Source organism: Saccopteryx bilineata, chromosome 12, assembly GCF_036850765.1.
Source record: "Saccopteryx bilineata isolate mSacBil1 chromosome 12, mSacBil1_pri_phased_curated, whole genome shotgun sequence".
NCBI lineage: Eukaryota > Metazoa > Chordata > Mammalia > Chiroptera > Emballonuridae > Saccopteryx > Saccopteryx bilineata.
The window spans coordinates 24379043-24406094 of NC_089501.1; the positions used below are offsets into that span (position 1 = coordinate 24379043).

The 27052-nt window shown below is 37.7% G+C and overlaps 1 protein-coding gene and 1 non-coding gene across 7 annotated transcripts in view; one reads left to right on the forward strand and one right to left on the reverse strand.

Moving 5' to 3' along the window:
- Nucleotides 1-27052, reverse strand: part of PTPRK (protein tyrosine phosphatase receptor type K) — a 591572-nt gene that overhangs the window by 358698 nt on the left and 205822 nt on the right. For all 6 annotated transcript variants that reach the window (XM_066248523.1, XM_066248520.1, XM_066248518.1 and 3 more), the window contains exon 3: nucleotides 10170-10441. In XM_066248523.1, the coding sequence (XP_066104620.1) occupies nucleotides 10170-10441 (272 nt within the window). The remainder of the gene's footprint in view (nucleotides 1-10169; nucleotides 10442-27052) is intronic.
- On the forward strand, nucleotides 11766-11871 carry LOC136316508 (U6 spliceosomal RNA). Its single transcript, XR_010727740.1, has one exon. It is a non-coding gene; the product is annotated as a U6 spliceosomal RNA (small nuclear RNA).

A 27052-nucleotide genomic window follows, 5' to 3' on the forward strand; every position in this document is an offset into this window, starting at 1 on the left:
TTACATTATTGAATTATTCCTTGGTATAAATTCATGACTATAGACCTTATTTTTTAAATGTAAAATAAGAATTAATTGACTGCTTACAGAAAAATGATTTTTTTAAAAGATCATTCAAAGAATATCAAGAATACAAATCTCAGGGAATTCCAGTGGGGTATGCAATGGTTATTTATATAACTAAATGCAGAAATAACAGGTCACAGCCAGTTTTACTAATAACAGTTTTTAAAACACCTTTTAAAAAATCATGACAGCTAAAATTAACCATAAACTGCCCACTAGATTGCATAAGTGAATGTTTTTATGTTTGGTGTCCAAAGTTTGTTTTCTGTTATATTCCAATTTATATTACTAACAACAAGATTAAATTGTATACAATATTATCTAAAGGAATAGTAAAATAGATAAACTATACACGTGTCTGACACATCCCTTACATTTTCTGCTTAATACAAGTCTCTCAAATGAAAACCTAAAATAGATAATTACATCCTTTTATTATTCCATTATGTTTTACGAGTTGAAACTGAAATCACCATAGCATATAAGTTAAATTTTAGATAAAAACATAATGTCATTCAGTTTTGTTTTTCCTGTGAAGAGCCAATATTTGGTTCACAGACCACATGCAGGGTCTGAAATTAAAAAAATAATCAGGCTTTGAAATGGAAAAGGACAGAGGTCACATAGAAATTTAAGTTGTACAGAAACTCAAAAGACCGATTCCAATTAACTATCGAAGTCAATAGGCAAAATAACTGAAGGAATTGATTTTAAATTGTTATTTGTATTTTTCTTATAAGACATGGTATTACATTGTCAATAACATCATTTAACTACTAAGAAGAAAAGGGTTTCTTCATTTTTTTGTGTTTGGCTATGAATCTTGGTACATGAAAACCAGTCTATTATATATATGCTAATAGACAGAAAACCAGGAATCAGAAGTGTGTTCTTCAGAGTCAACAGACTGTGCTGAATGAAACAAGTGATCTAACAAAGAACTGGCATTTCTTCCACTGCTCTTTGGATGTCTCTCCTACCCTTTTCCCTTGAATAGAACAACATCCTAAGGGGCTAAAAGAAAAAAGAAAAAAAGGCATATAAATTGTACAAACACCACCTAACTCTCCTTTCTGCTCATTATTTTTCAACTGCTATTAAAAGGAAAATGAATTATTGTCATTAATTTATTTCTCAGAAGAATTAGCGAAGGGGCACTTGACAGTTCCTGCGATGCTAGACAAAAACAGGTGTGACGGAGCAGAATCATAAGAGACTTCTGTCATCTACGTGCAATAATTTCGTGTTAACTAGAAAGACTCTTTGTTTACTTTTATTTACAAACTATAAATGTCATCAGTAAATCAGTACAAACAGAGTCAAACAGAAAAAGTAAAACTGCTATTTTATAATAAAAGCAAATCAATGTCAGGGACCAGAAAAAAGTCACCCTCACAGAGATGTAAGTTTAAGAAAATGATGACTATCATAACGTGGGAGTTCTTCCAAATCCACTTGGAGTGCTTTAAGTGAAACAAATAGGGAATCATTAACATTAAACATCAACAGCTAAAGGCTGCTTCCTTAATAACCAGTATTTTGTCAGCATGAAAACGCGCCCAAGTGCCCGCATTAGGAAATTACTGTTGCCATAACTAACATCAGCCAATCTAGTGACTAACTTCAGAAGTCACTGATATGGCTAAAGTCCAAACCTCTAATAGCAAGATTAAACTACCAAAGAGGAAAAAGGAATAATTTTGACCACTAAATAGCTAGCAACTTAGTCCATGCACAAAAATAAGAAATATTCACCTAGCACAGTGGTAGTCAACCTGGTCCCTACCACCCAATAGTGGGTGTTCCAGCTTTCATGGTGGGTGGTACGGAGCAACCAAAGTCTAAATAAAAAGATAGATTTAACTATAGTAAGTTGTTTTATAAAGATTATTCTGCCAAACTTAGTAAAAATCTGATATAGAGTAGTTGGTAAGTAATTATTATTAAATGCTTTAACTTGCTGTAACTCTGCTTTACAAATTTTATAAAGTAAAGATACTTCCCTACTTTATAAATCACCATTACTGTGGAACCGGTGGGCTGTTAGAAAATTTTACTACTAACAGAGATACAAAAGTGGGCGATAGGTATAAAAAGGTTGGCTACCCCTGACTTAGCACTTGAGGTTAGAAACGTTCAAACCTGTACAGAATTTTTATGAGTTTATTTGAAACAACTAACAACAATGCCAGGAAGCAAGATCTCAAATGTTCCCAAAGAATGACAGTTCTGCAATTCCTTTTATACATTTGGAATTAATGAAGGAACATAAAGATTACATGAAGGTGGGAGAAAGCAAGATGGGGATGGGATTACAGGAAAATGAACAAAATGATGTGCTCTAGTGGGTGGTTGGGCATGTCAAAGGTGTGTTAACCTAGATACACAAAAATAATGGACAGGGTTTGCCTACAGCAAAGATCAACAATTACTAAGAAGTTATATGCCTGAGGCAATGTCTAGCTGGTTAGGACGTTATGATCAGATCGCCCTGTGAGGTTACTTTCAGTTAGATATATTACAGAGCTCCTTTTTCATCCACACACTAGATTAAATTTTAAAACACACTGAAGGTGACATACATGAAGCATCCAGCCCACTGTCTTATTCAGGGTATAGACACCCAACAAATAATTTTTCCTACCTTTCTTTCTACTGCTTTTTGGTCACTGATTTTTTGTCTTAAAGCATTATTTACATTTTCAGGTGTCTTCTCTCTACAACTGAACTGAAAATAGGAATTGTTCCATTTGTAAATAGATATGTGTACTTTTGATTGTCCCAGGTGTCTCACATGTTTTAACCATCAATTATATGGGGTGACAATAAATGTGATTACTTGAAAACTCAAAAAAGATGTGACATGGTACATTAGGATGCATTTGGATGTTTAGGAAAATACCCATCTAAAAGTTGCTTTAAAATTTGTTTATTATTATTATTTTTCACCTGCGAGTAGGACCCTGGCTCTGTCCATATGTTCTTCTGATTCCCTCAGCTTGTTTTCTCCTACCTCATCGGTGCTTGATATTTATAGGAGCTCCGAGCATCACGTTCTCGTGTAACAATCGCCTCTCTCTTTTTATTTTCATTTACTTGAATGAGGAATACCTTTTCCCTCACTCACTGGTCAGAGCTGGGTCACATGACCACTCCGGCCTGCAAAGAAACTTGTGAATGTCAGTGAAGAGGGCAGGAGTCCTGCCAGTGTGGAAGAAAGTGAGGAGAATAACTACTGAGTAGAAAATTAATAGTATCTGTAAGCTTGTTATACAAGATGATGAGCCAGAGTTATTTATAATGCTTTTAAATGAAGAAATTATAGCTATAAGATGTATCTAGTGTTATGGAAAATTATATATATCCTTCCATCCTCAAAATTCATATGTTGAAATCCTAATCCCAGTGTGACTGTATTGGAGAGAGGTCCTTTGCGAAGTAACGTTAAATGGGTCACCAGGATACTCTGATTGGCATGGTGCCTTTTATAAGAGCAAGAGACACCAGAGTGATCTCTCTACACCAGTGGTCCCCAACCCCCGGGCCACGGACTGGTACTGGTCCGTGGGCCATTTGGTACCAGTCCGCAGAGAAAGAATAAGTAACTTACATTATTTCTGTTTTATTTATATTTAAGACTGAACGATGTTTTATTTTTTAAAAAGGACCAGATTCCCTCTGTTATATCTGTCTAAGACTCACTCTTGACACTTGTCTCGTAAGTTCAACAATTATATTTAAAAATACCACAGTTTTTACGCCTGTTGCATAATTTTATTTTGTGCATTTATCCGTCCCACCTTAAAGGCTGGTCCGTGAAAATATTTTCTGACATTAAACTGGTCCATGGCCCAAACAAGGTTGGGGACCACTGCTCTACACCATGTGAGCACACAGTGAGAAGGGGCTGCTGGCAAGCCAGGAAGAGAGCTAGTCATCACCTTGATTTTGGGACTTTCAAGTCTGAGACAAATACATTTCTGTTGTCTAAGCTCCCCAGTCTGTAGTATGGGTAGTACTTGTAGTTATGGCACCCAACAGACAAATCCACTTAAGAAAGCAAAGTCTCGCCACACTTCTTTCATCAGTGGAGCTCTGCATACTTGAATGATGACCTGTAGAAATTGGAAGAATTCCGAGAGCTTTGGACAGGAGTGATAATCCACTTTTCCTCACATTTTGCATGGATGGTTCATAAGATTATTCTCACTCTGGCCCCTATCCCCAAAGATCAATCTCTTAGAGATTTTTTTTTTTAATATTAACTAAACAGTCCCTTGGTTTAAGTCCCAATCTTCTTAGATCCAAAGCCAGCATTTCTGGAGTGTAACAATCATTTCATTGCCAAAATAGCAATTGCAATGCATGTTAACATAAACCTTTAAAATCGAAACAAAGACAGAAAAATCTCATGCCTGTCTAGTGCTTATAGTTTTTTTGGAACCTGAAAAATGTTAAGAAAATGGGTTGCAAAAGTTCAGTGTTTGTTTCTCAGTGAATTAGGAGGTTTAAAAAAAAAAGCACATTCTGCTATATTATCCCTTTCCAATTTCTGGCCAGCCCCTGTAGTTTTCCTCACGCACCATTTTTGTGATTAATGGCGTGCACCCAGTTAATGGAAAACAGCAGATTAGGTTTCCACTAATAGTTTTGGAAGTTATATCTGCCTGCCTCATTTGGTAACAACCTCACTGTTCAGTAAGAAACTAATGGGTTTAATCCCAAAGCAGAACTTAGTTTTATGCATACAAGACAGGTCAGATTTCCAGAGTGGAGAAAATTACACTTTTAGAGGTGTGCTGATCTTCTATAGAAATCTAACACCAAAATAATGCCTCATAATGTTATTTTATTCTTTTTAATTCTATTTAGAAATCAATTTACAAATTTACAGTACTAACTTGAGGCCTATAAAAATAGGCAGAATTATCACCTTGCGACCGTGGCAAATAAAACAAATATAACATGATACTTCCTATAATTAGTATACTATACTGAGCAGAAAAGACATCTACTGTTTTGGATTCACAGATGACAAACAGTTCCTTATATATTAGGGTGTCACTGCAGTGCTTATTTCATAAACAAAATTGACATTTCCTTGTTTTGTTTCACCACAGAAACTGTGAGCTTCAAATAATTTTTGTTTCAGAAGAACCATGTGGTAGAGTAGGAAATACAGTAATCTAGAAACAGAAGACTCAAGAGACAAGAATTCTCATCTCATTTGTGCCTCAAATTACTTTGGAAACAAATCTATCCTTTGTTTTCATTTCCCTCACTATGTTTTATATTACTCTCTTAAACCATGTTAACAGTTGCTATATAATTTTAAATTTTATCTATGTATGTTTTACATTTCCCATCTAAACTGGGATCCTTAAGGCTAGACCCCACATCTAATTTACATTATCTGCTGCATTGCCAAGCTAGACTGTAAGATTCAGTAGAAGAGGAACTTTGCCTGTATCCCTAGGGGTGAGTATGGTTTGAGCTCCTACTAACAAGGTGTCAAGTAAGTTGACACTCTAATAAATAAAAAACCTAAAAAGAAAAGCATGGATGGGGAGGAAAGTATAGACAGAGGACTGAGGATTCTCAGGGCAGTGAAAAGACTCGTGTGATATTATAGTGATGAATACATGTCAAACATTTGTCAGACTCTTAGAAGGTACAACACGAGGATTGAACCTTAAAATTCACTCTGAACTGTGAGTGATGATGATGGCAATGTACATTCATCGACTGTATGTCACTCAGGTGGTTAATGCAGATTATGGAGGAGGCGGCACATATGTGGGGGTGGAGGGTATATGGAAACTGCTCTAAAAATAGTTTTTTTTAATGGCATAATTTCAAAACAAAAAATTGCTGAGCACTTATTAATTCTAGTAGAGTCTGCAAATTTTTTGTTTACCATCATAATGTTAATTAAACTTTATGGTAAACTCACAGTATGTGTCAGACACTTTTCTAAACACTTTATATATATTAACTCACATCATCACCCAGTGAGGTAGATACTCTTGTGATCCTCATTTTTCACGGAAGGAAACTATCGTCAAAGAGATTACGGAATATCCGCAATGCTGCGCAGCTGCAAAATAAGTCAAGATCACCCCGGCAGGCTGGCCCCCAAAGCTCATGAGCCTTCTCCTGATCTGTCAGATAACCAAAATTCAGTATTTGGAGAAGCATTTTTGCCTTTATTTCACAATGTAGTGTATATATACATATACACACATATATATATATATATGATATATATTTATATATAATTTTTTTCCTTTTTCAAATCAGAGATTAACATTTTTGGGATTCAAAACTAGAATCTCTTCATTATTGAATAATCCATAGCATATGTGATTAAATTGCAGTATTTCCCCATGTATAAGATGCACCTTAATTTTGGGGCCCAAAATTTGAAAAAAAAAAAGTATTACATAAAGTTACTGAACTCAAGTTTTATTCATCATAAAATTTATACAAGCACAGAAAAGCAGGAAATGCAAGTAAAAGATCTACAATCACTGTATAAGACACACCCAGTTTTTAGAGCCAAATTTTTCAGGGAAATGTGCGTCTTATACAGGGGAAGTACAGTACCACATCGACCTCCTGTTTAGGCATCTAGCAAGACAGAACAGCTCAGAATGAAAAACTCATAGCAAGGATAAAACTACTACTATGTCTGTTTCAGACTTTTAGTTCAACAGAAAAACGGAAAAGTGGAGCACTGAAGGTATATGTACAACTAGGGGCTTTGTCATGCAAATGGAAGTTCCCCTCTTCCACAATGAGAATTTTTATACAAAAATTAGCCTATATAATTTAAAAGTAATAGAGCTCTGGGACTACTTTTTTATGTAATTTCTGTTGTTGTTAAAGTTAGGGAAAAAGTGAGTTAGAGGAGTGGTCAGATAAGAAATGGCTCAAGCAAGGAAAACATAGGATTTTCCTCTAGAAGTACAGCAACAACACCACCAAAAAAAATCAGAAAATTTAGGGTTTAAAAATGATTTGAGAAGAACTTTGGAGAGTGTAAATTCTCTAGAGAATAGAAACTGAGTAAATAATTCAAGAAAGGACGAGGATTTCTGTGTGTATCTTAATCTAGAGTCTGGGAAAAATAAAAATATGCAGTTTTTCTTTAAGAATAAAAATGAGTAAGCAGCTAACACGACACACTAAAATGGCTATATTTTTATTTCTAAAAAATCGATAAAGAGCTTAATCAGGTGGTGCTGTATTAGATAGAGCGTCGGCCTGGGTCATGGGGGACCCAGATCCAAGTTTGAAACCCCGAGGTTGCCAACTAGAGCACGGGCTCACCAGCTTGAGCCCGGGGTCACTGGCTTGAGCACGGGATTATAGACATGACCCCATGGTCACTGCCTTAAACCCAAAGGTCGCTGGCTTGAGCAAGAAGTCACTCACTCTGCTGTAGCCCCCCAATCAAGGTACATATGAGAACACAATCAATGAACAATAAGGAGCTACAACAAAGAATTAATGCTTCTCATCTCTCTCCCTTCCAGTCTGTCTGTCCTTATCTGTCCCTCTTTCTGACTCTCTCTCTCTGTATCTGTCACAAAAAAAAATTCCATAATGATTCTGCATCAAGCAATAATCAAAAGTTTTCCAAGCTACTTTCTAATAGTAAAAAAGCTGCATAAATATAGTTTATGTTGAGCTGGTTATTTCTAATAACCGATGTACAGGTACAACTGCCTATCTAAATGACAATATCGATGAAAACATCAACCAGATAATTTATTGAGCACTAAGTACATGAAAAATACTCTACAGTTATTTGCTCCCATTGATTGTTACGTTTTGCCGATTAAGAAAGAAATATGTGGAAGCAAAGGGAAAAATATCACTTAAGAAACTATCTTTGGCTCAAATTTCAATCTGTGACAAAGAGACCTTTATCCAGAGGTTCTATAAATTTCATAATCTTGTTCTCTGACTTGAGATCTCCAAAAAGATCTCACTGGTCAGGCTGAAACCTTCCTTTCAACACACCCCATGTCCCTGTAAACTAGAGAGCTTTGTCATGAAAAATGAAATTGAACAAAGAAACACTCATCCAGTTCTAGGTACTATACCTCAACATTAAAATTAGTATCTCTGAATCTATGTCATAAAAAGTTATTAATATCAATGACTCAAAGATAGGTCTTAGAAAAAATAATGAAAAAGTAATCCATGTATGCCATTTCTTAGTCACAAAGGAACAGAAGTATGATACCACAGACATATTATTTGTTACATTTAGCAAACTCTATTTCTAGATTTTATTTTAAAGTAGAACAACTTTATTCCTTAACCAAGTACTCTATCTACACAGGTAGCAACAAGCAAACTTGGTTCGATACTGGCAATAGGACTCCAGAACCTACATGTTTAACAGAGTTGCGAGATTTGTTATTTGGGTCTTGTAAGAAGCCTGACTATGTTGACAGTTTTATTTTGCTAAATCAGAGCCTTTACTTTTCAGAATTAGCAGGTTCTCTGTGAAGTCAGAGTGACAGTGCATTGGGTGGGTGCCCCAGCAATGGCAGCAGGAATGCTCGCTGTCAGAGATGGGCCCACTGACCTTTCTTCTAGTGTTTATCATTAGTTTCACATTTCACACACCTCCACCCATCCAGCTACCACACAGGCAGCCCTACAAAAGCTTGGGACCTCTCCCCAGAGCAGATCGCTCTCCCAAACTGAAGAAAAACATCTTTCTGCTCTGAAATAATTGAATTAACTAGTACTTAATGAAAACTCATTGAAATCTCAATAGACACATAATCCTGAATGTAGAACCTTACCTGTGGAATAAGAGTTATGAAGTAAAAGACTTTTAATAAATAGAAAATTAACTCAAAACAAAGCAATTAAAACAAGAGATTGAATTTTCCCTCTCTTGGGAATAAAGACAAACCTAATCTGAAGAAATGGTGCAATTTTTAAGTAACAGAAATTAAAGTGCTTTTAGCTTTGAAATTATTCATTGAACAAAATAAAATATACTATTACACAAACACATTCTCATTAAGCTCTCTATAAGCTGCAAATAAGCAAGTCATTCAAAAATTTAAATCACAAGTTCTTACACAAATGTGAACTTTTTTGTGTGTGACAGAGATAGAGAGAGGCTGAGAATGGAACAGACAGAAAGGGAGAGAGATAAGACCATCAACTCTTTGTTGCAGCACCTTAGCTGTTCATTGATTGCTTTCTCATATGTGCCTTGACCAGGGGGCTACAGCAGACTGAGTGACCTCTTGCTCAAGCCAGCAACCTTGAGCTCAAGCTGGTGAGCCTTGCTCAAACCAGATGAGTCTGCGCTCAAGCTGGCGACCTCAGGGTCTCGAATCTGGGTCCTCAGCATCCCAGTCTGACGCTCTATCCACTGCGCCACCGCCTGGTCAGGCAACACAAATATAAACTTTCAAAAGAGGTAACTTTCAGTGTCTAAGAACTGAATTTCATAGAGAGAATTATTGGACAACTCTTCAATTTGGTAAGTGAACTTTTCTTTAAACTACATAAACTCAGTCACACAAAACAGTAAGTATTGATACTATTCATCGTCTGATTTAATCATAAATATATCAAGTATTTCTAGGGGAGGGGAATCCAAAGACACGTGGATAGCTTTTCTTTTCTTTATTTTTGTTTGCTTATTTTTATACTTCATGTAACTGACAAAGAATATTCAAACTGTCGCCCTCTTAGATATCATATTTCATGAAGAACTATTTCATTTTTATTGTCCAAATGTTATTTTCAAGAAGTGAGTAAATTATATAAGTATTTCACTTCAATCAAAAACACTGTTTCTTCTTGGACAGAGACACCAAAATATATCTGTCAAGTAGCTTTCTGCCAAAAACAAACAAAAAGGTTGTACCTAAGCTATTTTTTTCTATATGTGGAATTATTTTTCTCTATTTTTCATCATGGTATTCAAACATTTACTCAAGGAAGGGGGGGTGAGTTAGATAACCCCACATTCTTATGAGGCTAATATTTACCTCTAAGTACTAAATACACAGTGATATCCAATGACATAAAAGCAGTAATTAGAAAAGAAAGAAAATTACCTGATATTCATTGGGCCAAAAGGTGCTCACTGCTAGCTCAGCCCGAAGCCAGTCTCTACCCGTGAATCCAGTCACATTCCAAATTGGATTGGCAAGAGGTCCCTTATTCACCCTAACTAATATGTTCAAAGTGCCAGGGTTCAACCCTTTCTGGCTATATAACAGGTAACTGAAATCAATACAGTGAGTGTCATTCTCCTTCATTGTAGGCAGTTGAAGTCTGGCTTTTTCCCCAGGGTCATGATCTGAAGAGTCCACCATCATATAGGAACCTGAAATGACATTATAAATAATCAAGTTAAATAAACATCAAACAAAAAGGAATATATTTATATAATAGAATACTAAAACTAATGCCAATCTTTTCTGAATGTTAATTTTAACTCAAGACTATGTCTTCCAGAATAGAGCCATAGAAAGATACCAAACAAGTAAATAAACTGAATTATAGGTGACAGATGCTGTTCAAAGTACATAACATGCATTAATACATTTGCTCTTTGCAATAACATGTTGTTATTTCTATTTCGCAAATTAGAAATCTGAGGAATAATTACTAACTTCAAAGTCAAATAGTCTGACTCTTTGAATGGTTAAACAGGTAGAGCCTGGTTCAAATCCATATCCCATTCTAAAAAATGTCTAGTATTACTAAGCAGAGGCCTTGTACCTGTGGGTCTGGTTTTCATAGAACATGCATCTTTATTTTTCTATAACCAGAATATTATTGCAGGGTAATGGGCTAACAGTGTAGACACAAAAATCACTTATGATTTCAAATCCCAAGATCATCAATTTTATATGTGTGTGACCTTTTGCAGTCCACTGGCTACTCTGACTTCAGAGAAAAAAAATAGTTGGCAGTGAAATTATGAGGACTAAAATTTTAAATGTCAAAATTTCTAGATAGGGTAGATTCACCTGCCTAGAGTCTAACTTACAAAACTGTCAGCTAATCAACATGGCCATTGTTCCCAATTCTGCAACAGTCCCTATATTCTTTGTTTTATTTATGTTTTATTAAGTGAGAGGCGGGGAGAGGGAGACAGAGACAGAGTCTTGCATGCACCCTGACTGGGATCAACCCAGCAAGCCCCTACAGGGTGATGCTTTGTCCATCTGTGGCCACTGCTCCATTGCTCTGGCAACCGAGCTATTTCAGCACCTGAAGTGAGGCCATGAAGCCATCCTCAACACCCAGGACCAACTTGCTCAAAGCATTCAAGCCATGGCTTTGGAAGGGGAAAAGAGAGACAGAGAAAGAGAGGAGGGGGAAGGGTGGAGAAGCAGATGGTCACTTCTCCTGTGTGCCTGGACTAGGAATCGAACCCAGGACCTCCACATGCAGGCTGATACTCTGCTGCTGAGTCAACCAGCCAGGGACACCTGTATTCTACTATAGCCGCCAGAAACCTGGTTTGAAAATCACTAATCTATTTCCTCTGATTTAATAAATATTCATTGGTTATCTATCATGGGAGGCATACAACATAGAGAGGTTTACCCTCAGAGCACCTCAAAGTCTCACCCTCAAACATACAGTCTCTGCACTGCAGGCAAAGGTCATATAGTGAAAAGTACAAACACGCAACTTGAGTGCTTGCTTCGGAAGCACATATACTAAAATTGGAATGATACAAAGAAGATTAGCATAGCCCAGTGCAAGGATGACCTGCAGATTTGTGAAGCGGTCCATATTAAAAAAAAAGGGGGGCTTCAACACCAACTGTCATTATTAGTCCAAGGTCTCCTCCAGAAAAATAATCAGTTTTCGTTGTCACTGTGTATTTTACCAAGGACACATATCACAATGATGTAAATATTATATATTTATTTATCACACTGAAGGTAGAACACAAATTTTGTTGTACAATATTTTTTCCTAAGGATGTAAATTAACCTAAATATATTAGGTGTAGTGTTACAGAACCCAAAATTATAAGGGTTGTATTTGTACCTCTCTTCCTAACCAATTTGTAAAATTAACCCTTTGGGTTTTCCCTAAAACACATTAATTTTTACTTATGGCACTAAATATTCATTGACTACTAGTCTAATTAATTCAATCAACTCCCCTAAACTTATTCAAATCATGGAAGAAAAGACTTCTACTATGTAAGAAATCAAAATTTTAAATCAGACCAATTCCCATTTGGTACTACGATTCAGAGCTTGTGGGCAGATTTCATATAATAATACTATTGGACCAGGTATAGAATAAGCTCAAAAAAGTGACAGTTACTGATAATGACTTCCACTTCATTTTTCCAAGTTCCGATCTTCTTTTGTTACCTGGAATTTTTTTCTTTCTGATTCTCATAGATTGTACACAAATAAGGTGACCATGCATATTTTTGAAAAAGTTATGCTTTTTTCTCCCTTTTTAAAATTTAAACTGGGTCCCAACCCAATTTATAGAACAGGATTTGCTATTTTGGGTTATATCCACATTCAGAAGCTGCTTTATGGAGATGTCTTTCCTATTCACCATCACAGAGCAGACCAATTAGTGCTATTACCTACGTCCTGGCCTGAGATCTTGGGTAAGTTAGTGTTATTGGGCATCAACACTCTCACAGATCCATGACCCATTTCTCCACTGCTAAAGCAGTTTTTTTTCCAGTGACTTATTACAGCAGCAGTGCATTTAAATTATGTTTAAAAGTATGTATTATGACTTCTGACTGTCAATTTTAAAGTAGTGCTCTCTAAATGACTTATGGATTTTCAAATAGTCTTCTTTTATAAAATAAACTTCTGGAATAAAATATGCTTCACCTCATATTTTAATTTATGATAGTAATTATAATTATATAATATTTACCATTAAGACCCTTTAGCAATTTTTAGTCACTTGCATTTTTTTATTCATTTTTAGAGAGGAGAGAGAGAGGGAGAGAGAGAGACAGAGAGGGAGAGAGAGGAGAGAGAGACAGAGAGAGAGAAGGGAGGAGGAGCTGGAAGCATCAACTCCCATATGTGCCTTGACCAGGCAAGCCCAGGGTTTCGAACCGGCGACCTCAGCATTTCCAGGTTGATGCGTTATCCACTGCACCACCACAGGTCAGGCTGAAATAATTTTCTTATTAAGGAAAAGGGATGAGCAATATGTATTTATAATATATAGGAATATCAACTTGATCATTTTTAGAAAGACAAAAGCCACAAAAATAAAAGCCTGCCCAAACAATTTCAGCATTTCAAGGGTATTAAATGCAGTTGAATAAAAACATTTCTAAAGTGCTGATACTTAATTCCATATAATGTTTCTGGTCAGTGCAGCCTGACTACTGCTACATTTTCAGAGTGCTATGGAACGATGTACATTTTTTGCACAGTCCCAGGAAGGAAGAAGCGAAGATTAGGTCCAACAAGCCGTCAGAATCTTCTGCCTACTGACGTCACACAATGGGTAGGAATCTAACAGGCAGCGAGAAGGTAGCTGCATGTTTGACCTTCCCTCCCATCATCACAAACACAGAGTGCAATATTTATTCTTATCAACTTATAAAAATTACTTCAACAGTCTCCCAGAATGAACGGTTGCTGACTCCTAGAGTGAGGAAATCCTACAATATGCATTTCCCTCATTTTTTTAACATTATAATTTCAGTTTATTTATTATTTTTCTGTTACCAGCTAACTAATCCCCCAGATTTCTAATAAAATCAATTCTATTTAGTTGTGATTTAGCTATTTCAACACTTAATAATAAAATATCTGTGTGCACACACATATAATGTACTAACTTTTAATTGATGTAAATTATGTAATGTGGCCTTACAAATATTCCTTACAGTCTCTGGAGCAATGGAATTCTCATATCACTTATGACATAGAAGGACAAGGTATATGTTTATACTAAATTTATTTTATAGTGTAACCTTTCTGGAGAGCAATTTGGCAATGAGGATTAAAACCCTTTAAAAAAACATATACCATTCAGTCTGGGAAGTCCAACCCGAGAAATGAACACTAGATATACATACAATCTTGTATATATACAGGACATAACTTTTAAAAGAATACTCATCATTACACTGCTTAAAATACAGAAAAGTGTTTTAAACTTCCAATAATAAGCAACATGGAAAGTTATGGTCAGTTTGATGAATAATTAAGTGGTCATTAAGAATATTATCAAAACCATTTTAATGAATGATATTCACAATATGTTAGGTAAAATAAGCTGGTTATAAAATGTAGTCATTTATAAAACATATTTATGTTAAATCCATTTGTGTAAATGGACTTGTTTTTATATATAAAACTATGTTTGCCAATATACATGCACATATAACTGGAAAAACACAAAGAATATATGTTAAAATGTAAGTTGTATAATCAGAGAAATTGTAACTGTCTTCTGTTCTCTTATTTTTGTTTATGTACATTCACTGAATGTTCAACAATACAACATGCAATAGATTTGTACTTTTACAAAAGAGAAACCACATGAATACTATCTTGCAAGAGGAACATCAAATGAATAGTGATAAATAGTCAGGATATAAAGACAGGTATTTTGCCTTTAAAAAATAAATCCTATTTGCATCCTACAGATTAACAATATCTTGGCTTTCTTCAATAATAACAACAACAAATCAGAACCTTCTTATTAAAATCCATTTAAAAAGACAAAGAGAAGCAGAGAGTACTTAGACCAAATAGTGAGGGTTTTTTTTTATTCAAAAGAACAGCCAGTAAAAAACAAGTCCCATATTCGTAAACACCATTCTAATATCTCAATGAATAAATAATGCCTTATGAATTGTATGTCTTAATAAAATTTTTATCTTTAAGCTATATTTCTGGTAACAACATAACACAAAAAAATAGGATTAACTGCGAAAAAATAATGAATAACAAATAAGTTTCTATACTTCATATTAAACTTTTTAAATTTATACTCCTAGCTTTTAGTACACTACAGAATATTTTTATTGTCAGTTCTTGTTCAAAATCCATTGAATGTGCCTTATAAACTTAACAGAGAGAAATTCCCCTTTCCTGCCTTAGTGCTGACAACACTCATGATCTGCTCACCAAGTCACTTTGCCACTGAACCTCCCCCACTATTGCTCCTCAAAACAACCTTCTCCACCTTTCTTTGTGTAGATCCCACAGCTTTCTCCACACAACATGTCAGTTTCCTTCTCCAGATGAGCTCATGTCTTAGAAGAAAACCTTCCTTCATCTAAACCCCAAGCCAATTTTTAACCCATTGTTCTTTCTCAGCCCTAGCTTGTGTTGAACGTTCCCTACCTTGAAACGCTTTGAAGCATAGTTTCTGCCTTTCTGGTTCTGGCCCTTAATTATGTATTACTTTTGTACAAATTGTAAATAATGTATGGAGGGGCCATTTCTCTCTCTCAGAAGAGTGATAATATTCTCATAGAAAGTATCCGATTTGGAGTCCAATCAGAAGAGCGAAGCCACACAGTGAAAGTGTAATATAAAGAATTATAAGGGTAAAAACTTTAAAACTGTAAAAGTGAATAATAAAGAATGTCCACCATACCTAAGGAGAGAAAGAATGTGGAAAAGGGAGGAAGGCTGCTGAGAATTAGACTTCCTCAGAAGGTATGGTTACAGCCTACTCGATAGTGGAGGAGTTTGCTGGGTGGCTCAGGCCGGAGCTGGCAGGAAACACTTCCTCGCAGGAGAGTGGCAATGAGAGCTGGGGAGTGCCATGTGCATGTTGGGAAGGTCACAGCAAGGTGGACACCAGACCAGGGCTGCAGCTGCAGGATCATTTGGAGGACTGTGTGCATTGGGCATGTCACTGGGCAACTTTCAGCCAGGCAGTCCCAGCAAGAAGAAATTAAAATAGAATCACAATTGAACCAGCAGGAGAAGCTCCTCCCCAGTAAAATGCCTCTTCGCACTCTCCACTGACAAAGCTTACCATTGTGAAAGCAACAAAGATGAAATGCTAATGGGTCAAGCTCCACTATCACCAAGCACGTAACAAAGGGTAGATTTTGACAGGCAAGGCAATGAATCAATAACTGGAGTAGTACCTAAGAAAGGTCTTGCATACAGAAGTTCAACAAATCTTGTTAGTTTTAGTTGAGTAGTTGAATGACTGAATGAATAAAAAGAAGACAAAAAGCTTTAGAATCTAACAACATAGAACTGTTTGAGGTGCTACCAACGTGTAAGATAAATTATCAGAAAACATCAAAATAACAAGAATATAACAACTGGAAATGGTTTATGCTGCTTCCAAACAGAATGATGTGATGGAAAAGTCTCATGTTTGGAAGTATGCACTGAACACTTGTTAGAGTCACTCTGGTGAACATAAAAACCTTCCCTTAGAGCAATGCTTCTCCAACAATTTAGTCTCAGGACCCTGTCTTCACTGGTCATGGAGACCAAATGAGTGAAGATTCCTGGCAACATCCTGGATGATCCTGCAGCCAATTTATTTTGGATATTCTATGGCATTTGAACTGCCACAACCACTGTATAAAACGGACCCAGATTTTAGACGACAAACTTTTCAGGGGGAAAAGTGCGTCTTATATGTGGGGAAATACAGGATTTGTGTTTCCTGCTTTGCATGTCCATAGCACTTATATAATAATCTCTTCTGTATCAAATATACTGAACCTACCTGGGCATCTCCCCAACCTGAGTGCAAGCTTTTCAAGACCAGAAACATCCTTTTTATCTTTTTTTTTGAGAGCAATCAAGAACTCAGAACTATTGAAATAACAAACCGTTTTTTTTTTCCATAGATAGAACAAAAAATCCTAGCATCTGATATGACTCAAAAATATTCTCAATCTTGGCCCTGGCCAGTTGGCTCAGCGGTAGAGAGTCGGCCTGGAGTGCGGGGGACCCGGGTTCGATTCCCGGCCAGGGCACATAGGAGAAGCACCCATTTGCTTCTCCACCCCCACCCCCCCTCCTCTCTGTCTCTCTCTTCCCCTCCCGCAGCCAAGGCTCCATTGGAGCAAAGATGGCCCGGGTGCTGGGGATGGCTCCTTGGCCTCTGCCCCAGGCACTAGAGTGGCTCTGGTCGTGGCAGAGTGATGCCCCGGAGGGGCAAAGCATCGCCCCTGGTGGGCGTGCCAGGTGGATCCTGGTCGGGCGCATGCGGGAGTCTGACTGTCTCTCCCCGTTTCCAGCTTCAGAAAAATACAAAAAAAAAATATTCTCAATCTTGCCAATGCCCCAGGAGACTCATAATCTGCATAAGACTGAAATAGGTGCCCTCACATGTGTGGCATGGTCCAGTATTAACTCCTCCAATTTTTACATTCTATTTCTAAGATAATGCCTTTCTTCTTAGGGAGTTCACTGTGTACACCATATAGGGGTTTTTGGTTTTGTTTTGTTTTCTAAAAGACAGAATAAAGCACACCTTATAAAATGTCAAGTTAGAAAAAGTACATTTGTCCCTCAAACTCTACTACAGAAGGACTAAGTGTGATCTTCATAGTGTTCTATTGCCAACAACTTTATGCTCCCTAAAATATTCCTCCCACTGCCTTAGCAAAATATAAAACTATGTCGTTCACGTTCTGCAGGATTCAAAGGCCTTGTAATCCCTGAGCCAGGGCTTTCTAATTGCTCTAGATAGCCAACTTACATTTGAAATTTTTAAAAGTCTTGATTTCAGAGAACAGTGTCTTAAATTTTTAGACAACACAACAGACTAAAAAGAAGATTTCAGGTAAAATTAGCATGATATATCTCCTCCCTGGGACAGGAGTTTCACTACTTACATGTTAATATTTAGGAACTGGGTCAAACAACATGCTATTGTCCCCTACAAAATCTTATAGAAAAGCATGTATTTACTTGGCCTATACTCTGTCCACCACAATTTTCACTGAGTCTGCTGTCGAGACTAAATAGCTTGGCTATATGTGCTACAGCATGCAGATTATGTAGATTCTAATATTTGTACTTTTAGAAATACCCATTCCTTTCTCTACCAAACAGAAAGAATAAAGCCAGAAAATGTGTAAATCAAACACTTTTAAAAGTAAAAATGAGATGACAATGTTAAATATTAATACACTTTAGAATTTACAGCCTGACCAGTGGTGGTGGCACAGTCGATAGTCAACCAGGAATGCTGCAGTCAGTCACCAGTTCAAAACACTAAGGTCGGTGGCTAGAACATGAGTTCCTTGGCTTGAACATGGTGTCAATGGCTTGAATGGAGGATCATTTACATAATCTCCAAGGTCACCTGCTGGAGCCCAAAGGTCGCTGGATTGCACAAGGGGATGCTGGCTTGGCTTGAGCTCTAGATCTGATCCCCAGTCAAGGCACGTAGGAGAAACAATCAATGCACAACTAAAACAAAAGCAACTATAAGATCATGCTTCTCATTTTCTCTCTCTCTCCATCCCTCCATCTCTAAAGAAAGAAGAAACAAATGAATTTCCATTTCAGTGGCACCTGAATCCTTTTTGAACTTCCCTACACAACTTTTCTCAACCCTTCACAACCCCACCTAACACCTTTCATCCCAATGTGTCAACAATCCTCCTTCAAAAATCTTTTCTTCCTGTTCCTTTCTAGCCTTTCTTTCCAGAAAGTTCTCTCTTTGAAATCTGATGTATATATATAGTATTCTCCCTGAAAACACTCAAAGATACACAACATAACCAACAATAGGACTCACAATAGATGTAGGTTCAAGATCACCTAGTCTATGATTTCTACAGTTTCTGAAAGTGTGTCCTTTCTCCCATGGCTCTTCAACCTGTATAACTTTTCTGTAATGTGGTACTGAAATGTTTTGAGAAGTAGCTGCTAAAATTAAAAGCAACTTGAAAGAGAATAAATAATCAGAGTTACATTACAAAGGCAAAAGAATTTTTGTCTTATAGCTAATTTTGTAATCATCAATTGCCTTTTCAAAGGAACCAGGATTGGAGAAAAACAGTGAAAGATGAGAGAAAGTAATACAGCCTGCAGCCTCTGGAAACTTCAGAAAGACTAAGTATCATACTAACAATTCCAGCTTGTTTCGGGATGTACTTTAACTCTGTTAATAATGCAACACAGGGCCTGGCCAGTCAGTGGTGCAGTGGATAGAGCGTCAATCTGGAATACTGAGAACCCAGGTTCGAAAGCCTGAGGTTTCCAGATTGAGCATGGGATCATAGATATGACCCCATGGTCGTTTGCCTGAGTTCAAGGTTGCTGGCTTGAAGGGCTCACTGGCTTGGCTGTAGCCCCCCTGGTCAAGGCACATATGAGAAAGCAATCAGTGAACAACCAAGATACCTCAACTATGAGTTGATGCTTGTCATCTCTATCCCTTCCTGTCTCTCTCTCTCTCACTCACACTCACTAAAGAAAAAATAAAAATAAAGTAATGGGACACAGGAACTTAAGTTCAGTAAAGGATAAGTGTACAGTGCTTCCATATTCCCACAAAAATGGAAATCTCCCCAAATCAATGTTAATATTAATATACCAGAAGAACTAGGCTTTCTTCGGACTAAAAATTAATAGCAAGAGTCAACACTACTTCTGAAAAAGAAAATGGTAATGATCAATCAGAAAGGAACTCTGGTTGAGCAAAATCCTCAGCTGAGTTTTCAGATTCAAGAGCAACCAGGCTACAGGAATAGTTCAGCTGCCAAACACGGAAGCTGCATTCTTTATTCAGCCATGAAAGTTCCAAAATAAAATCACACACACTTTATAAAAAGATTGAAACAGAAGGAAAAACATTTATTCCACTGTTCTCCAATTGAAATCATATTTCTATCTATGAAATGGTTAAAATGCAGGGTCTGGATTTAGAGACCTGATTCTGTAGCACAACCCTAACACCACTCACCCCAACCATCCACTTCTCATTTACCGTTTTTGAGAAAATATCTTAGGCCCAGAAAAGATAAGTGTCTTAGTTCTAATAAAAGCATTGTTCGAAAGCACTGTTGTGAGGAATCATAGAAATGGGAACTAGCAAAGTTAAAACACTAAGTATTATCTAAACCAGGCGTCCCCAAACTATGGCCCACGGGCCGCAATGCAGCCCCCTGAGGCCATTTATCCAGCCCCCACTGCACTTCTGGAAGGGGCACCTCTTTCATTGGTGGTCAGAGAGGACCACTGTATTTGGCAGCCCTCCAATGGTCTGAGGGACAATGAACTGGCCCCCTGTGTAAAAAGTTTGGAGACCCCTGAAAAACTCTGCTTTTTTTAAAAAACACTGCCTGGCTTAGAAGTCATAAGGCAAACAAGGGGGAAAAAGCAAAAGAGAATTGAGAACATAATATATATATATGTATATATGTATAAAAAAGGGGGAGAGAGAGGGAGAGAGAGAGAGAGAATTGAGTATAGAGAAAGGAAGAACAGAATGCAAATGGGAGGAGCAAGAAGAAAAGAGAAAAGAACAGACTAAGAGAAAATGGGGTTATATTTATTTTCTGTCTCTTTAAGTAGCTTCATGACCCATACAAATATGACAAAAGAAACTAGGTCCCCGGAAATAGAAAACCAAAGAGAATGGTATCATCACCTCAAATGTTGAAATGACTGGTTTTGGTCACAGATGATTAATCTTCTATATTCAAAGACTTAATATAAAATTAAAAACAAAAAAACCACGGCACTTTCTGTAAGTCTTCTGAGCCTACATTAATTGAAGAAAGCTCCTGTGGATTAGTGGTTCTCAATACTAGAGCAAAGTCTAATACTGAATCATATCACTATTCTCTGAGATAAGCTTTCCACAGCCAATGTTGCGAATCCAGGTGTTATTAAAAAAATATCACCAAAACACACCTGATCGATAGTGAAGAGCAACATTGGCCAATGATGAGAAAAGAAAGAACATGCAAATACTTTGACAGTTTGCATACAATTAATGCAGCTTCCTCTCAACAAAAACAAGCAACCCGAGATATTCACCCAACAAAACATCCCTTTTATACTTAACCAAAAAGCCTGCATGATGTAAGTGACCTTCATTCCAATAGCGCTCTTGCTGCCCTGAGAGCAACTGAGAATTGTACTTTAATGTTTTCATAAAAGCTAACTTAAGGCTCAAAGGGAGAACACAAACGTTGAGAAACTGTAGAATTTCAGTTTCCACACTATTTATTAGACCTTTCTTCTGATATGCTGAGAAGCTAAAATGAAAATAGTTTTAGCCAAAACAAGTAACAGCTGGTTGAGTAACTCTGACCAACAATCAAGCTCAGATGTTTTCCCATCTCCCCCCAAAGGCAGAATGTCATCTTCTATGGAAATTTAAAAAAAAAAAAAAACTTTCAATAATTAAAAATTTTTTAATTTCAAATTGTTTAATCCACTATTGAGACATAGTTTAAGGATTTTAGTAATAACATTCATAAGATTAACAGAAATATCTTAAATACACAGAATAGGATCCAACTGCTCACTTGGAGATTAACAGAAGCAAAAGCAAGTCTCCAACATTTTTTCTTATGACTTAAAAAAAAAAAGGTGATGGCTGTTAAATGGTCCTACAAGCAGTGACAAAATGCTGCAAACAGTGATTACTCCAATCATGAGGGCATATATATATATATATATATATATATATATATATATATATATATATTAGATGCAACATGATTCTCTTGGTTAAAGCAATCAAGCTAATATCCAGAAAGAGATAATGTCATACATACAGTCTTCAAGGTCCTCTCAGGCCTGGACCATAGAAACCTTGCAATGCTTTTATGCTATGAATCATCAACATGAACGTATAATTCACAATTCATAATGAAACAATAAGCACTTCTGCCTTTTTTAATTTCCTTTTGGTTAGAAGATTTGTATTCTATTTTTCTCCCCAATGGAGCTCAATTCTAAAATCTTCATAAATTCCTATGATTGAGAATATAACTGTAATTATTAACAAATTTTACATTTCCAACCTTGTAGTGTTAAAATGTACAAAACTTTCCAAATTAATAGTAAACATTTTAAGAGCTATTGCCACTGATTACCCCTTTCACGTAGTAATCTACACATAGCAGATAGTAATAAAAGTGATGATAGAAGCTAACTGGAATGTATTAATAATAGAACTATTTAAAACAGTAAAAATATTTAGTTAATCTAACCTTACACTTAGAAAGATACTAAATATATAAAATGCTCACAATTATAGTAAAGACTGTGAGGTTTAGAAAAGTTAAATAATTTGCTTAGAACTCAATCCAAATCTAATACTAAAACCATCATTTTAGCTTCTATAGTATATTTCTATCAAGGAGGATAGAAAGTTTAGCTTTCAAAAACTATATAAAGTATTTTTAAATCATAGGGAAAACCTAGTGAGCATAAATTTAAAGTTCTTTAAAAAAATGGCATTTCTGTATTTTTTTTTCATGAAGCTTCTTAGATGAATTATCACAAATGATCCAAGAATCAGCAAATTCATGCCAGAACAAAACTGGAGAGCTTCCAGTCAAGATGGCAGAGTAGGGCGTGGTGGCGCAGTGTATGAAGTACTGATGTGGGATGCTGATGTAACTGATTCAAAACTCTGGGCTTGCCTGGTCAAGGCATGGACGAGAAGCAACTATGAGTTGATGCTTCCTGTTACTCCTCCCCTTTCTCTCTCACACTCTCTCTCTCAAATCAATAAATAAAATCTTAAAAATAAAAAGATGGCAGAGTAGCTAAATGGGGTACTCACCTTCTTCCTCAATCATATAAAAATAACAACTACACTACAGAACAACCATCATTCAGAACCACCTAAAATCTAGCTGAACTAAAGTCAGAAACGAGAAGCCACATCGAGACTGGCGGGGGGGGGGGGGGAGGGTAGAGACAAGAAAACGGGCTGGTTCCACACCGACTTATGGCAGTTAAAAATCAGGAGAGGCCCTGGCCGGTTGGCTCAGTGGTAGAGCATCGGCCTGGCGTGCAGAAGTCCCGGGTTCAATTCCCGGCCAGGGCACACAGGAGAAGCGCCCATCTGCTTCTCCACCCCTCCCCCTCTCTTTCCTCTCTGTCTCTCTCTTCCCCTCCTGCAGCCAAGGCTCCATTGGAGCAAAGTTTGCCCGGGCACTGAGGATGGTTCTGTGGCCTCTGCCTCAGGTGCTAGAATGGCTCTGATTGCGGCAGAGCGATGCCCCAAGATGGGCAGAGCATTGCCCCCTAGTGGGCATGCCGGATGGATCCTGGTTGGGTGCATGCGGGAGTCTGTCTGACTGCCTCCCCATTTCCAGCTTTGGAAAAATACAAAAAAAAAAAAATCAGGAGGGATATCTTGGCTGTGGAGTTCCCCCCTGAGAAGAAAGGGGTCCCAGCTATATACCAAGCTCCTCAGCCCAGACCACCAATGCTGGGGAGACAGGTCCCTGTATCATTGTCTGTGAAAGCCAATGGGGACTACAGCTGAATGAAACAGAGGACTGCTGGAGTCCTAGGCATTCCACTTAGAGGGTCCACACACGGACTCACTCAGACTCACTCACTCTGGGCTCCAGCACTGGGACAGAAGCTCAAAATGCACCAGGGACATGAGGGATAGGAACTGAATTGTCTGCATTAAGGACAACGGTTAGAGAGGCATCTTTCTCCTAGACAGACGTGCTGGCAGAGACCACTGCTCCTTGGCTGAGCCTTTTCCCACAGAATCAGCAGATGGGTGCCATACCTAAATCTCCATCAACCTGGCAAACATTGTTCACCCCACCTGGTGATTTTCTGAGACCCTACCCTAACCAACTTGTGGGCTCACCCAAGCCATTTCCAATGACTTCCCTCCGTATGTGCACCTGTCCTTGTCTTATGCTACAGACTTTCCTAAACTCTCTCCAAGGTTCGCAAACCCCAAACAAGCAGCATCTTGCTTCTCTTGGCATGCCCTGTGCCTCTTACCAAATGGTCATAGGACAGTACTAGAGGCAGCTGAACTGGATTTGCAGCTTGGCCTCTATGGGGCATCTCTAAGCCCAGCACAAGAACCAGCTATCTACAACAGATTGCTCTATAACTCATGCCTGATGGCTCAGCCTGATGGCTCAGCCTGATGGCTCAGGGCAGTCATAGGCAACATCTGATCATGACCTGCACTTCCTGAAGGTCCCAGAACCAGAGTACCCAGTGAACAGCTTCAGACCACACCAAATGACCACCCAATCACTTACATAAGCAACATGCTCAAGGGGCAGACTTACTGGGCACCACAGCCCTACTGAAAACAGTATTACTCCTTGATCAGCCTCTGCAAGAGCTGATCCTACATTGCAGTCACAATCAGTCTTCACAGGTGATCAGCCTGGGTATATAGCTCTCACATCGCTGTGCCAACAGCAATCAAGACTTAACTACAACAGGAGGTTGCATGCAGCCCACACTGGGGGTGCACCTGGAATGCCCAGATCAGATGACCAAGGAGTCTGTGGCTGAATGGATAACAAAACAAGATCCTTGCATACGCTGCCTACAAATGACTCACTTCAGATCAAAAGATACACATAAACTGAAAACAAAGAAATAGAAAAAGATATTTCATGAAAATGGAAACAAAGCTGGGGTAGCAATACTTGTACTGGACAAACAGGGTTATAAAACAAAGACAATGACGAGGGACAATAAAAAACCCAGCAATTCCACTTCTGGATATTTACCCAAAGTAATCCAAAACACTAAACTGAAAAGACATTCATCCTTATGTTCATTGCACCATTAGTTAGAACAGCCAAGATATAGAAGCAACCTAAGTGACCATCAATAGATTAATAAAGAAGGGGTGCATATATATACACAATGATATGTGATAGCAATTAAAGAAAAAGAATGGCCCTGGCCGGTTGCCTCAGTGGTAGAGCGTCGGCCTGGCATGCAGGAGTCCTGGGTTTGATTCCCGGCCAGGGCACACAGGAGAAGCGCCTATCTGCTTCTCCGTCCCTCCCCCTCTCTTTCCTCTCTGTCTCTCTCTTTCCCTCCCGCAGCCAAGGCTCCACTGGAGCAAAGATGGCCCAGGTGCTGAGGATGGCTCTGTGGCCTCTGCCTCAGGCGCTGGAATGGCTCTGGATGCAGCAGAGCGACGCCCCAGATGGGCAGAGCATCGCCCCCTGGTGGGCGTGCCGGGTGGATCCTGGTCGGGCACATGCGGGAGTCTGTCTGACTGCCTCCCTGTTTCCAGTTTTGGAAAAATGCAAAAAAAAAAGAAAAGAAAAAGAAAAAGAATGAAATCTTTCCATCTGCAACAACATGGATGGAATTTGAGGTGTTCTACTGAGTGAAATAAGTCAGATAGAGAAAGACAAATTACATATGATTTCACTTACATTTGGGATCTAAATAACTCAATAAACAAACAAGCTGACCAGAAACCGACTCATAGATACAGAGAACATTTTGATGGTTGCTAGATGGAGGAGAGTTCAAGGGATTGGTGAAAAGGTTGAAATAATTAAGAAGGACATATCAGTTGTTACAGAATAGTCAAGGGGATGTAAAGTACAGCATAGGGAATATAGTCACTAATATTTTAATAACTATATATGGTGTCAGATGGGTACTACTTGATTTATCACAGTGATCACTTTGTAAATTATTGAATATATAAATCCCTGGGCTATACACCTGAAATTAATATACTATTGTATGTCAACCATACTTGAAAAAATAAAATTATTAAGAAACAAAATAAAATTGTAGTAACCTCTTATAAAGAGTGATTGGCTATAGGGTCATATAAAAGGAAGATAAGATCTCGTCTCTTTATTCTGAGAAAGTGAGTCATTATAGCTGAAGAGAAAAAGAAAAATCATGTAAGTCAGTAGAAACCACTTGTGCAAAGCATCTGGAGCAGAGATTATAATACAAAAGAGAGACTGAAAGATTGGCCACATAGGAAGAAAGAAAAGAGATGAGGCTGGAGATGCAGGTAGTAAACCAACCAAGAAAGCCTGTAGGAAAAATAATGAGTTTTGTCTTCCTTTTAAATGTTGTAGAAAAACACGAAACAGATTAAAGCTGGGGAAGGCAGAGGTTGCTGTCCTAAATTAGATATGCATTTTGGAAAATCACTATGGCTACAGTGTAGAGAATAGATGGGTGATGGGGTAATGAACAGAGTGGATAAGGAAGACCAGTTACAAAATAGTTGCAGTTCCAGTAGAGAAAAAAATCTATTGAATTATAGTAGTACATGATGGAGGTGATGGGAAGCAACCATCCAAAACCTATATAACAGGTAAAAATGAACAAGGATAGGTGTCGCATGACATACAGAAGTGAAGAGACAGGTGTCCAAAACGTACACCTTTTTCAGCAAAAAGAAACTTATTAAAGGACATTAGAAAGTTCAAACGATGATTTAAATATACCTAGGACACTTCCAATGGAGACCCCCTGCTGTGACAGAAACACTATTTCCAACATCCGGGCTGAGTCATATATGTCACTGCTCCTGGACACTTATGTTTCCACCCTTTACAGAAGAAAGTCTGCATTCTGTAGTTCAAGTTTCCTAAATCAAAGTTCCTTTGGGTGGTCTGAATGATGAGCCTTTTGTCACCGTCCATATCCTAAGTATAAGGACAGTCGAGAGGTGTTTGACTTTATTCTCAGGCCTTGAGAACTCATAAGGCAAGAAATTTACCAAATATAGGAAAGGCTGCCAAGAAATAGAAAATACCATCTGAGAAAGAAGGAGCATTATTTTGATGAAGCATACCAGAGATGATGTCAGGTAGGCAATCAGATATATAATTCTGCAACTTGGAGAAGAGATCTTGACTATAAACATTTCTGAAACATCTGCATATATATATATATTACACATGAAAATCCTATAATGCTACAGTTTATTTTAAAGATTTTATTTATTCATTTTAAAGAGGAGAGAGAGAGAGAAAGAGAGGGAGAGAGAGAGAGAAAGAGAAAGAGAAAGAGAG